Below are 14,695 nucleotides of genomic sequence, written 5' to 3'. Positions count from 1 at the left end.
TCTCGGAGGTTGTTGGGCTGGATAAGGTTACAGAGAATGGGAGGGGTGAGGCCATGGAGAGATTTGAAAACAAGGTTGAGAATTTTAAAATCGAGGCGTTACCGGACTGGGAGCCAATGTAGGTCAGCGAGAACAGAGCTAAAGGGTGAACGGGATTCGGTGCGAGTTAGATACGGACAGCAGAGTTTTGGATGAGCTCAAGTTTATGGAGGGTACAAGGTGGGTGGCCAGCCAGGAGAGCATTGGAATAGTCAAGTCTAGAGGTGACAGATGTGTGGATGAGGGTTTTAGCAGCATATGAGCTGAGGCAGGGGCGGAGATGGGTGATGTCACGTAGGTGGAAGTAGGTGTTCACTGTGATGGAGAGGATGTGGGGTCGGAAGCTCAGCTCAGGGTCAAATAGGACACCAAGATTGCGTACGGTCTGGTTCAACCTTACAGTGGCCAGGGAGAGGGATGGAGTTGGTGGCTGGGGAACAGAGTTTTGGCCGGGGATGAAGACAATGGCTTCAGCCTTCCCAATATTTAGTTTGGGGAAATTTCTGCTCCTCCTATACTGGATGTCTGACCAGCAGTGTGACAAATTAGAGGCAGTTAAGGGATCGAGAGAGGTGGTGGTGAGATCGAGCTGGGTGTCAGCAGCGGACATGTAGAACCAGATGTGCTTTCGGATTATGTTGCCAAGGGGCAGCATGTAGCAGCCATGTAATCTCCTGGGAGAGGCAAAAAAACCAGGGCCAATAAGGGCACAAATACTCTGTAAAATTCCTCTCTGACCCCTTCAGGCGATCAAAACCAGTCCAGGAGATCACACAGACCGAGTATTATTTATAAAGACACTTACCTTCTATATGATGCGATCTCCGTCCCAGTCAGGAACTAATCCAGCTCACTCTTGAAGGCAGAGAGTCAGTACCCACCATACCTGCCGACAACACATTCCAGAGGCTCACTACTGTCTGGGAAAAGAAGAACCACCCAACATCCAGTCTATTCCTACTCTTCCATAGTTTAAACCCGTGTCCCCTGGTCCTCCCCAACCTGTAAACTGGAATAATCTATCGGTACGGACCCTATCCAGCCCTTTAATTATTTTATAGACCTCTATCAGCTCACTTCTAATTCTACACTGCTCTAAAGTAAATAGACCAATGTCCTTAAGCCAATCTGAGTAGCTGAGGATCTTTAAGCTGGGAATCATTCTTGTAGCTCTCCTCTGGAAGTTTTCCAAGGCTACTGAATCACCCACCATGTGGGAGGGCCAAAACGGGGCACAGTGTTCTAGATGTGGTCTGACCAGCGATTTGTACAGTGTCAAAATGGTGTCCTTTATTTTATACAATCCAATACCTTGTTATCTTTAGCTACCATTTCTCTACTTTGGTCATGAAGCTTTAGTAATCTGTGCACAATAACACCAAGATCTTTTTGTCGCTCAACCTCTTTTAATATTGTTCCCTGTAAATGATGCGTGTATTCTGTGTTAGTCCTACCAATATGCATGACACTACATTTATCTAAATTAAATGCCATTTGCCAATGTGTGGCCCACTCCCCAAGCACATCCTAAATCTTTTTGGATTTGATTGCACTCCTCTACCATCTTAACCCTTGATTACTTTGATTTGTATTTTATGGATCGGCTCATCCATCCCAATATTATATTTTTGGAACTGCTAATCATAGAATCATAGAAAATTTATGGCACAGCAGGAGGCCATTCGGCCCATCGTGTCCGCGCCGACTGAAAATGTGCCTAATCCCACTTTCCAGCACTTGGTCCATAGCCTTGTAGGTCACAGCACTTCAGGTACACATCCAGGTACTTCTTGAAGTATGTGCTGATTTGCACTCTGTTGATACTTTCAATGTTTAGGCAACTATTACATCTAGATTCTATGATTTTGGTCAAGATTTACCTTATGTTGTATACTTTTAGCTTTGTAATTTTACCTTTAGAAGCAATGCATGTGTTGCCTGACATCTTTCAGTATGAAATATAGTTTCTGATTCCTCTACCCAGTTGCTAGGAGTTCGGATTTTATTTGTCTTTTAAGGCACATTATTAAATGTGCCCTGAGAGTCCAGATATCTGACCCTCCATTATTTTACCCTGACTCTTATTGAACAAGTCCAATAAATGTTATTGGGTATGACCAAGCCTATGTTGCCTTTTGTTCTTAAATGGTCTTGAACAGCTACCTGTGTAATAGACTCTCCTGTTTCTCTTCACTGTGGGTCTTAAGCTGGCAGGTTAGGTGTTCCAGTATAATGCTCTGTCTTATTTTAAAAGCTGCAACATTTTCCCAGCGTTCAGTGAGCTCTAAACAATTCAAGCCACAGCTTCCCTTACTTTTAAAATTTCCTTTAATCGTCCTATTCCAGCAAATATAATGACTGTGGCCTGTGTCCTTTTAAATCTATTGTGTTCCAGCTCATGAATTTAGATTGCATATGCATCATCATTCAATAATGTTTCATCCAATTTTTTGTTGTAGGTAATCTTCCTTTTGGAGCTTTCTAGTTTGGACATCCCTCACTGTGCCCTGCTACAAGCCTTCGCTCCACTGGCTAAAACATTGAAGATCCTCTGTTGTGAAACTGGTGATGACTTTATCAAGGTAGTAGCCAGTATCTGATAAGTTTTTGAAACTTTCCAGTGTGTATCCGCATTTTGACCTGTCGGCTTATGCCACGTAGAGGTGCTTGTTGGGGTTGCGAAGAGCCCCTGCTTTAGTAAATTGTTTCAATTCTGATTAATAGCTTGATGGTGAGAACTTGGAGAAATCGGAGGAGCCAGTGTTTCTCAGGATGTGGAGCATGGAGTCTACACACAACTATGAAAACAATAGTCATGAGACGACGGTCTTTGTTTGTCCAGGTGCAACATTCTTTGAAGTGGAGTTTGATGAAAAATGTGAAACAGAAAAAAGGTATAGTCCAATTTCAAGCAAAAATCTCCTGGGAGATCTTAACTGTAATACAAACATACGTACATACATACGAACATATGAATTAAGAGCAGGAGTAGGCCATTCGGCCCCTCGAGCCTGATCTGCCATTTGATAAGATCATGGCTGATTTGATTGTGACCTCAACCCTACTTTCCTATCTACCTACTATAACCTTTGACTCCCTTGTTTATCAGGAATCTATCTAACTCAGCCTTAAAAATATTCAATGACCCTGCCTCCACCGCTCTCTGGGGAAGGGAGTTTCACAGACTCACGATCCTCTGAGAGAAAAAATTTCTCCTCATCTCCGTCTTAAATGGGAGACCCCTTATTTTTAAACTGTATCCCCTAGTTCTAGTCTCTCCCACAAGGGGAAACGTCCTCTCAGTATCTATCCCTTCAAATCCCCTCAGGATTTTATATGTTTCAATAAGATCACCTCTCATTCTTCTAAACTCCAGTGTATACAGGCCCAACTTGTCCAACCTTTCCTCAGAAGATAACCCCCTCATCCGAGGAATCAGTCCAGTGAACCTTCTCTGAACCGCCTCCAAAGCAATTATGTCCTTTCTTAAATAAGGAGACCAGATCTGCACACAATATTCTAGATGTGGTCTCACCAATGCCCTGTACAACTGTAGCAAAACATCTCTACTTTTATATTCCATTCCCCTTGCAATAAATGACCACATTCCATTTGCCTTCCTAATCACTTGCTGTACCTGCAGAATAGATCGAAGTGATTTATTTTGGGAGAAAAAGAGGAAAACTGGCACATAAGTGTCATTCAGTGTTCCTTCAATCCTCTTTTACAATAGAACAGAGAGGTTTTAGTAAGGGGAATAGAAAGACTATTAGGAAAAAGGCTGATTCCTTTCTGGTCTCCATTCTGCTTTACTTGCCTCCTCACCTCGTCCCTCAATCCCATCTCTCCCCAGAAATTTAGTTTCCTTTTGAACCCAGTTGTATCCTCTGCTTCAATGACCTTCTCTCTGTGTAATAATTATTCTGCCCGATTTACTCTCATTTTAATTTTTAACTGCATCCCCTTCTATTAACTGTTCACCACAATGAATTAATCTCTTAGGATCAACTTTGTCAATCGCCTTTATAATTTTGAAAGCCTCAGTTGGGGCACCTCAAAGTCTCCAGAGAGCCGAACTTCCTTGACTTTTCATCAGATCTTTGATTCCCGATTCTGGAATCATCATGGTCACTTGCCTCTGTCCTCTTAAGGGCAGTGATATCCGCCTTTTATCCTCATAATTTCCTTCTCATAATCCAAATCAGAAGTTTATTCAAATGAGTGGTATAAATTATGTGGAATGCCTGGATAATTATCGAATACCAAGCAGTACTATATATATAAAAAAAAATGATTTGAAGACTGCAGTTCCCAAAGAGCTCACTTGTTAATTTTTTTTCAAAGGTACGATTACTTGGAATTTACAGACTCTAGAGGAGTGAAAGTCCGTTACGATGGGAAGGTTGGGACAGAGAAATGGCCTACGGTAAGATATTTGGCAACAGGTTTTGTTTCTCTATAACCCTATTGTATATCTGCACTCTGTCCTCTGGGTCAGAACGTGGGACAGACTGGGACATTAGCACATAATCTAGAACGGGACTTTGTGTAGTAGTGAAAAAGTTCTTTATTGTCAGAGAAACCAATGGTTGGATGAGATGCTAAACCTGTGTCCTATCAGCCTGGTAAGGGTGGATGTTAAAGATCCCTTAGCACTTAGTTGGAAAAAGAGTATGGAGTGTTCTCGATGTTCTGCCTGACATTCATCTCTCAACCAACATCACCAAAAAAATAACTGGTGTTCATTTGTTGTTTGTGGGATACTGCTGGCACAGACTGGCTGCCACCTTTGCCTACACGAATGATTGCACATCAAAATGATTCATTGTTTGAAGAGCGTTGATGTGATAAGGTGCTATTATAAATGCGAGTTTTTAAATCTGGCAGAATGCTATAGAACGTAAAAAAATATTTCATAACACCGTGGGGTTTTTTTTTGTACGTTGAAGGTGCGACATAAATGCAAGTTGTTGACTTCCACATAATTCATGGGACCCATGTCAAACATGGGATCTTTGTATTCTGTACTCGCCATGTATTCTGATTGTGGCAGCTGGTTCAGATCCTTTCCCCGTCCCATCACTGAATTAAAGCAGTATCTAACAGTCTTGTGATTCAGGTAGATATCTGCCATTGCTATCATGGTTCAGTAGAGTCCAAGTATTCACTCAACGTTATTCGGCAATTTATTGTCTCTTGAGACTTCGAATATAAATGGTCCTGAGATTGCTTTCATCCATTAATATTTGGAGATGACGAAAGTTGATTGTTCAAGATCCTGGTGCTCTGTCATTCAGTGCTATAGCATACAGTCTGAGACTCTCATCACACACTGCCTGGGAGTGTAAATTCTCTGCATAACACATCCCCTACAAACCACTTGTAATTTCAAATTTATCTTCCTTCAATCCAGTTGGGTTCTCGCAATGTGTCACTTCAGCACTTGTATTAGGAAGGAGAAAGAAAGGGTTAAAAACTCAACATGATGCTTAGTTAGGATTTTTGTCTGGGAATCACAATGAGATTTGGGCATGTTTCAATACTGATGGGTGTTCTGGGGCTCTGAGCTGCACTGCTATGACTGAAGTTTGTTTTGGGCATTAGTGTAGGCGTAGGATGGAACTGCTAATAATAATCACAAATATGACTAGTACCTGAGGAAAGTAGCCTAAAGCAAGGCTGTTCCGTCAAAGCAGGAGTTCTTGCCAAACAGCTGTCCTGAGATGGATTCTAGATCACTCTTGGAACTTTTTATCACCAGGCCTATGCTTTTAAAAAATATAATATTTGGTTTGTTTAAAAAAAATATGGTTCATTCAGTTCAGATTTTTCATGACTGTAATTGATGGATTTCTTGGAATTTGCCATAAGAGCAAACTTTTCATTTGAAAATCCTACTCATTGCCAAGAATCAATCTGCCTTCAATAGTGAAAACAGGAGCTCCGTGATAGAGGTTAATGAAACTAGCACTGGTTGTGTGTAAAATTCTTGCTTACGTTTTTGTTTGCAGGTAGTGACATTTAAATCTGGTCCAAGGCTTCAGTTTCTCTTCCACTCTGACAACTGTAACAATGAGTGGGGATACAAGTTCATGGTCAAAGCATATGGCCTGCCTGATGTGAGAGTACCTTGGGTTGCAGACCTACAGCTTCTCGTGTCTCGACTAATGGGTTGCCTCGCCTCCCGGGCACTGTCTTTAAACTCGGCCTACGGTAAGATTCTTTTTTCCATTTATAGCAGCTGAGTGAGAATGATCTCAAAATTAGCATATTCACGAGAGCTTAGACGCCGCCTATGGATAGTTTTACACTGTTATTTGGTCACCCGGGAGTATGATGCAAGAAAACACATCCGGTAATTAAACTTTAAATTCTTCCTCAGTTAGGTGAGTTTTGTTGAGCTTTCGAAGGAACATTTTCCAATAATTTGCGGCAGGGGGAGGGTATGGGGAAGAAGAGAGGAAATGATGAGAAGGAAGATGGGAGAACTTCTCGAGGAAAAGGATATGTCTTCTCTACTGATGGGAGTAGAGTGGAGCAGGTGAGAAAGTCTGCATCTAACAGAGACCCTGATAATCTGCAGGCCGAGCGGGACACTCTGGGCATACGTCAGCCAAGGGTGGATTGGAATGGAGGGGGTGAGAAATCGGCCGGGACCCGATGACACGCTGCAAGACTTGGACAACATCCAGGCTTGGGCTGAGTGGCAAGTAACATTCGCGCCAGACAAGTGCCAGGCAATGACCATCTCCAACAAGAGAGAGTCTAACCACCTCCCCTTGACATTCAACGGCATTACCATCGCTGAATCCCCCACCACCAACATCCTGGGGGTCACCATTGACCAGAAACTTAACTGGACCAGCCTTATAAATACTGTGGCTACGAGAGCAGGTCAGAGGCTGGGTATTCTGCGGCGAGTGACTCACTTCCTCACTCCCCAAAGCCTTTCCACCATCTACAAGGCACAAGTCAGGAGTGTGATGGAATACTCTCCACTTGCCTGGATGAGTGCAGCTCCAACAACACTCAAGAAGCTCAACACCATCCAGGACAAAGCAGCCCGCTTGATTGGCACCCCAATCACCACCCTAAACATTCACTCCCTTCACCAACGGCGCACAGTGGCTGCAGTGTGTCCCATCCACAGGATGCACTGCAGCAACTCGCCAAGGCTTCTTCGACAGCCCCTCCCAAACCCGCGACCTCTACCACCTAGAAGGACAAGAGGAGCAGGCACATGGGAACAACACCACCTGCACGTTCCCCTCCAAGTCACATACCATCCTGGCTTGGAAATATATCGCCGTTCCTTCATCGTTGCTGGGTCAAAATCCTGAAACTCCCTTTCTAACAGCACTGTGGGAGAACCTTCACCACACAGACTGCAGCGGTTCAAGAAGGCAGCTCACCACCACCTTCTCAAGGGCAATTAGGAATGGGCAATAAATGCCGGCCTCGCCAGCAATGCCCACATCCCATGAACGAATTTAAAAAAAATCAGAGTGGGAGGGAATTTCCATCCTTGGAATTTCATTGCCCCACCCCACTTTTTTCTCAGCAACCTAGGTACTGGGATGAACCTAGCACACAGGTGGGGCCCACCTGGGGGTCCGGGCCGGAGCCCACCTAGGGGTCTGGGCCTGGACCCCCATTGAAACCTGGCAGCGGGTAGTCTCGGCTCCTTTATATGGAGGCCTGTGGGAGCAGTCAAATGACCGATTGTGCTGGCTGGCGAGTGGGCAGCTGGCCAGCGCCATTACCCTCACCCCCTTCCTCCGGTGGATGCCTGTGTTGCGTGCACAGTGCCGCAGATGTCCGCCATTGTGATTTAAATGAGGTGTCCTCCCCTGATCCCAGAGAATCCGGCAGGGTTAGGAGAAGAGGTCGACGGCACCCAGACTGCTGGACTCCTGCCGGCGGAGCGGGCCTGCGGATTTTCAGGGCCTTTGTGCCTTTCTGGCTCAAGCAGGAAACATAGCAAAGGATAGACGAAGCAATGAGGACTTTTTGGGGGGTGGGGGGAACAAGGATTAGAAGAATTGTAACTTTTTTTTCAACGGTGTAACAATGGTTATTAGAAATGATGCTCTACCTCTTTATAAGTCAGTCTGAATTATACATGGAAATCTTTTAGTAAGTTTTTTGATAAACTTCTGATAAACTTGTGCAGGAAGCTGTACAGGTGTCAGCCAAGGCTGAGTGGTAGCACTCTTGCATCCGAGACAGAAGGCTGTGGGTTCAAGTCCCACTTCACGCATTTGAGTGCATAATTTAGGCTGACACTTCAGTGCTGTACTGTCAGAGGTGCCGTCTTTCAGATGAGACGTTAAACCGAGGCCCCGTCCGGCCCTCTCAGGTGGACCTAAAAGATCCCACAGCACTGTTTAAAGAAGAACAGGGGAGTTCTTCCGGAGTCCTCACCAACATTTATCCCTCAGCCAGCACCTAAAACAGATGGCCAGCCAGTTATTTCATTGCTGTTTGTGGGACCTTGCTGTGCACAAATTGGCTGTCATGTTTCCTACATTACAACAGTGACTACACTTCAAAAGTATTTAATTGGCTGTAAAGTGCTTTGGGATGGCCTGAGGTTATGAAAGGCATTATATAAATGCAAGTCTTTCTTTCTTTACGTCCTTTGATAATTGAGTCACTTCACGTAGCAATTAAGTATTCAACGTTGATAAATATATTTTTATCTTTCAAATCTTTCTTTGTAAAGGATTGCTCCCTACTGTTGAATTACCCGTGGAGAAGGTTACTTCTGTTGTGGAATCTCAGCTCTGGAAACCCATCTTAAGACATGGAACCTGTGCGGGAATAAGTCCATGTCCAGCGGGTACATTTGACAGCACACCGCCACCAGACACTGAGCTGGTAAATTTATATTTAAAGTACTATAGCTGGTCTGCAAGTGAACAGGCATCTGGGCTGAAGTAGGGTTTTGTTGAAAGTGAGAATCTGAATTTTTAGCCGCAGTCCTACAAACAAATTTTAGACTGCTGCTCTTACTGAACTTGTCTTGATAGTTCAATATTTATACAACTTCTTGTCCTTTAATTATATTTTTTTCATTCTTGGATTTTGTCGACACTGGCAAGACAGTATTTATTGCCCATCCCTAATTGCTTTGAGGGCATTAAGAGTCAACCTCATTGTGTGGGACTGGAGTCACATAGGCCAGAACAAGTAGGGTTGGCATTCCACAAATTACTAGATTTATTGAGCTCAATTTGACAATTGCTATGGTGAGATTTCAATTTGCGTCCCTTGGGTTGCTTGTCCACTGCCATAACCATTAGTCTACTGTACCCCTTATTATGGAATACAGTGATTTAAATGTGCAGGTCACCCAGTTAACTAGTCTAATGAAACTGACATCTGTTGGAGATGTTTAGATAGAATCAGATGCACCTTTCCCTTCAAGCCCTGCTTAAAGGTCTATTTAGCAATGTTAATGACTGTAAAGAGGATGGGGGGAGTAATTGCCATTGCCACAGAGAATGTCTTTTGTGACTTTGGTTAGGGGTATCTCATCCCTCCCACAGGACTGGAACCACCTTGGAGAGATTCAAACAGTTGCAGGTGGGACGGGCATGGAGCTGATAGATGACAACATGTTGAAGAACATTGGAGAGGAAAGAGGGGTTGGAAACTCGGCTGTAGTTAGTGAGGACTTAGGAGTTGAGGTGTTTTCTGAAGAGGGGAATCTAGCGGCTTTGTAAGGGAGGAGTTGGTGCCTGAGGAGAGGGAACTGTTCCTCATGTCAGCTCGCATGAGGGTCAAGAAGGGAAGTTGGGTGGTTGTGAGTTTAGTAGGAAGTGGGTCGACGGAGCAGAAGGTAGGTTTCATGGCCGAAACGAGCTTGGAGAGGGTGGGGAGGAACAGAGAGAAACCAAACAGTGATGAGGGTTCAGGGTAGATTAGCAGCAAGTGGAAAGCAGTTAGCTTAGGCGGCAAGGCAAAGTGGGGTAGCAATGGAGATAGCTGAATCTATCTTGGTGATGAATGAATCCATGAGCTGCAGCACTTGTTAGAGGTGAGGGTGGAGTGGCAGTGGAGGAGGTGTTTAAGAAGCTGGTTGGTAGTGGAGAAAAGAAGCTCAAAGTTATTCTTCTGGTTAAATATTTTTGACTGAATGAAAACTTAATTTAGATTTCTTAAAGTAGGAAGTAATTTTAGTTTTTTTCCTGCAACCCACATCAGTCAAGGAAAGTGGTGTTTCTGTGATCAGAATATAAAGAAAATAACCCTTTTGCTCTTTGCCTATTGTGTGTTGCAGGACAAGAATGATGTTCATAAGTTCCTGATTCAGGTTGCTCTCTGGGATGCTTCACAAGAGGATTCTTCTGACTCTCAGTCCGAACTAATTAAGAAATTTATAAGCCTATGCAAGAAACAGTCGCCAAAGTCGGAAGCAGTTAGTGGATTTGGTCTTGGGTCAAAAATTGACCAAGCTGTGAACTCTGTCTTTGCTGCCATGATGTGCCACAGTCCTGATCTTCACAGTGCACTGAGAACTTACGGTAAATTATACTTTTTGGAGAACACAAATCCTTAGAAATAGTCATTATAAATTGTGCCCAGTACTTGAAGGAGAAGGGGAATCCAGCAGGTAGTACTTTCAGTTTAAACTGCTCCTCTTGTAACTTTCACACTTGTCACTAGGATTTCAGTGAAACATAATAACAGATGTCAACAAATTGCGAGAAATGCTTAGAAATTTTACAGTTATGCACAATTACGTTTCTCTTCCTGCCAAATTTGGGTTATGTCTGGAAGTAGTCTTTCCTTATGACTCAAACCCCTGACACTAGGAATCCACCTCATGATTCTTCTCTGCACTGCCTCCAAGACTTAAATGTCTCCCATGTTTTTTGGTGACACTGTTCTCGAGGTTTGATCTGACCGGAGCTCTGTCCAGTTTGCTCATGACTTCCTCTGACTTGTACTTTACTGTTTTGGCCATGTTGTTGAACATCCCATTGGCTTTGCAGATTGCTGCATTGTAATGATGGACATGTTGTCTACAAAGACCCCTATGTCTCTATCAACTTCATCCTTAGCTATTGCAACACCATTTGTGAAGTATATATGTTGCTCACTTTTCCTTCCCATGTGCAATAATTGACACAATTTCAACAATTTAATTGTTCTACCCAATTGCAAATTTTGTTCTGCTCATTCTGTAATTTCTGGGCTGCCTTCTTCGATCCCACTTCCCCTCTGAGTTTGGTATCGTCTACAAATTTGACTTAAATGAGTTTCTGAATCTAAATCAGAAAAATAATTAAAAACAGTTGTGGTCCCAACACTGAGCCCTGGGGCACCCATTCTGTTCTCCCTCTTTCTCCCCCCATTCTGATATTACCCCTCTAACCAGCACCTATTATTCTCTACCCTTCAACCCATTTCTTATCCGTAACCAAGTTTTCCTCAGAACCCTCACAGCTTTGAACATAATTAGTAACTTTTTTTGTGGAACTTTATTAAATGCCTTTTGGAAGTCTTGAGTACATAAGGTGTCATAAGCCTTGGCCCAGTGGCAACACTCTTGCCTCTGAGTCAGAAGGTCTTAGGTTCAATTCCAATTCCAGAGACTTGAGCTGACACTTTGGTGCATTGCTGAGGGAGTGCTGCACTGTTGGAGGTGCCGTCTTTCGGATGAGAATTTAAGCTGTGGCCCCATCTGCCCTCTCAGGTAGACGTAAAAGATCCCAGGGCATTATTCAAAGAGCAGGGGAGTTTTCTCAGTGTCCTGGCCAATATTTATCCCATCACCAACATCACTAAAACAGATAATCTGATCATTATCCCATTGCTGTTTGTGGGATCTTGCTGTGTGATTGTATGGCTGCCATGTTACCCTGCATTACAGCAGTGACTACGCTTCAAAAGTACTTCGTTGGCTGTAAAGCGCTTTGGGACGTCTGAGGATGCTGTTGTACAGATAAACAAGTTTACTTCCAATAATCAATTCCATTATTTTACATGTAAGGCAGATTCATGCTGATTCTCTTTGATCAGCTGTTACTTGTTCATACTTGGAACATAGAGCGCAGAGACCATTGCATCTTTTAATGGGAAAATTGGAAACTATCTGATGCAGGGCTATGGGGACAGAGCAGGGCAGTGCGATTAGTTTCGATTACTTTTGGCACAGACAAAGTGGGCCGAGAGGCCCTCCCTGTGTGCTGTAAACCTCTCTGGTTCTACAAGATCTCAAATGGCAGGTTTCTGAGGGTGAAATGAATTATAAAAACAAAGCTGACCGTCTCCCATGAGGTGGAAGATAGTAGATTTTGTTTTGTTATAACTACCCAAATGAAGAAGTTCTTTATACTATAAGAACTTTGATGTTGCCCTTTCACATTCCTTCTCTTTTCTAAAAAAAACAAAGGTGTGACAGAAAACTATGATGGCATTTGCTACTAATGGAGGTGCAGGTTTGTGCCTGCCTTGATGTGGGTAGTGCGTTTGATTTACATTGGCACAGGTTTCACATGCTGTGGAAAGTACAACAAATTTCCCCTTGAGGAAAACTCAAAAGCCAAACTTTTATTTATAAACTAAACGTACAACTTGAAGCCAACCAACTGGTCCTCTGGTATGTGACGTTCTTCCCTCTCGATGCCTCCAGTGACCTGCGGAATATTTCTTATTTTCCATTTGCTTTAACTGTGCTGTATAAAGGGAAGTTGAATTTTTTAAGAATCGGAACCATCGGATTGGGGAAGGAAATTTATTTACAGTATTTTTTAAAGTTGTTTTACTGTTAGTTGCAATCTTGATTCCTGTGCTCTTCCTGCTCATAATCCACTGAGCAGGTGCGAGGAAAGGCCTACTTTATAGAGCTGCTGCCTTTCTCCTCCCCTCATCCATTGAGTGTGGCAAACTGCAGAATCGATGATGCTCTATCATTTACTGGGATGCATGGGGTGAAATCCTATCCCAATTTTCACTCTTTTCTCGGGAAGTCCCGAGCCTTTGCTTGCCACCTAGTACCAGTGCCACAGTGAAGAGTAATCAATCTCCTCCATGCCAATATCTACCTTTTTGACAAAATTGAGTTATTTGGACCAGTTTTTATGCTTGCCACTTTTTTGACAAAGACTGGCTGACTCGTCAGTTGATCAATGTGTTCTAAACTAGGGTTCCATTAACCAGTCATGTCGAATTGGTGAATTATCTGGCCATCTAATCCATCAATGCCTGTGGGTTATGGTCAACTCCTTGTTTTCCTGTTGAATATCTTGCAGGTAATTGTAATTAGAATTGAAAAGATTGCAGAGCTGTTGGATGTTGCAATAGTTGAGAAACAATTCCTGTTTAATAATACAATTCAGTCTAATATTGACTCTGGATTTAGTGTTTATCATATACAAATCCTCAATCAAGCCCATGGCATTCAGCACTAACTCGGTTGCTAACAACAAATGTGGCTTTAATGAAGGCAGTGAGTGCTCATTGGTAAGCAGTTGATTTGGTTTGGGATTCTGATCTATTACATCTGATCTGGAAATCCAATATAGCCTCTACTCAGCTGGTCAGGCACATTACAGCACAGCTCTGTCCAGCCACATTACAGCACAGCCTCATCCAGCCACATTACAGACCTTGCTCGGCTGATCAGGCACATTACAGCACAGCCCCGTCTAGCTACATCACAGCCCTGCTCGGCTGGTCAGGCACATTATAGTACAGCCCCATCCAGCCACATTACAGCACAGCCCTGTCCAGCCCCGTTATAATTCCAACTCAGCTGGTCCAATGCGTTACAATTTAGAAGCATCAGAAGAGATTTAACATGGAAACTTAAAACTGGAATCAGCTGTAATCATCGGGAGCTCCAACACTGCAGCTACAGGTGATACTGCTAGTGTGCCACAGCTGGAAGACCCAGTCCAGTGATAAGTTTAACTATGTTCTTGAGGGATAAATGGGACAGCTGCTTAAATGGACGGAACACTTGTCCACATTTGTTATAAGTAACTGACAGTGTATCTTAGATTTGCGTCAATCTGTTCTGCTTCCCTGTTTCTGTAGTTACAAGTGGAGGTTCCACGGGTTTCAGTGAAGAGATGGTAGAGGTGTACACATTGGCTGAAGGAATGAAAACCTGGATAGTAAGTTTCACAAAGGGTAACATTTTCCTTCAAATGTCACATTTATTAATTTGTGTATCTCTCCTGCTCGTGCTGAAGGTAGAAGAGTAATATCACTCCAGAATGGCTAGACTGATTTTGACCATCGCGAGGACAGTCCCTGAAGGGCTGCTTCTCTCCTTTCTTGGTTGGGTTTTATACGTTGTAATTTTCCTTTTGCAATGAGAGACTGTAGCCAGATTTGAATTTCCGTTAATTCTCACCTCAAGGGACATCATCTTGCCTTCATTTAGGGAGTGGGGAGGGAGGTGGATTGAGTAAAATGTGGACTTGTCCAGCACTTTGCTGTTCTGCTCCCCGGTCACGTGCCTGTGAAGGGAGGTTATCATGGCCCAGAACTTGCTGCCAAAATAACAGCCAGTTTAAGGGCGCTCGCCATTAATGCATAAATGGTCCAGCAAGTTGTGGTGAGGAAGAGATACCCTGTGAATTGTGAACCGACACAAGTTGCTGGACGATTTACACTGCTCCGCCATTAGCTTCGCGAA

At 43.5% G+C, this 14,695-nt stretch overlaps 1 protein-coding gene across 4 annotated transcripts in view; it reads left to right on the top strand.

The window, feature by feature from the left end:
* Positions 1-14,695, top strand: part of zzef1 (zinc finger, ZZ-type with EF hand domain 1) — a 212,082-nt gene that overhangs the window by 83,178 nt on the left and 114,209 nt on the right. For all 4 annotated transcript variants that reach the window (XM_068007936.1, XM_068007937.1, XM_068007935.1 and 1 more), the window contains 7 exons: positions 2,499-2,621; positions 2,764-2,933; positions 4,384-4,465; positions 6,051-6,252; positions 8,765-8,919; positions 10,325-10,568; positions 14,089-14,168. In XM_068007936.1, coding sequence (XP_067864037.1) covers positions 2,499-2,621; positions 2,764-2,933; positions 4,384-4,465; positions 6,051-6,252; positions 8,765-8,919; positions 10,325-10,568; positions 14,089-14,168 — 1,056 coding nt within the window. The remainder of the gene's footprint in view (positions 1-2,498; positions 2,622-2,763; positions 2,934-4,383; positions 4,466-6,050; positions 6,253-8,764; positions 8,920-10,324; positions 10,569-14,088; positions 14,169-14,695) is intronic.

Source organism: Heptranchias perlo, chromosome 28, assembly GCF_035084215.1.
Source record: "Heptranchias perlo isolate sHepPer1 chromosome 28, sHepPer1.hap1, whole genome shotgun sequence".
In the NCBI taxonomy this organism is placed as follows: Eukaryota; Metazoa; Chordata; class Chondrichthyes; order Hexanchiformes; family Hexanchidae; genus Heptranchias; species Heptranchias perlo.
The sequence above is the reverse complement of the archived record's forward strand: the minus strand, read 5'-3'. Positions and strand labels throughout refer to the sequence as shown.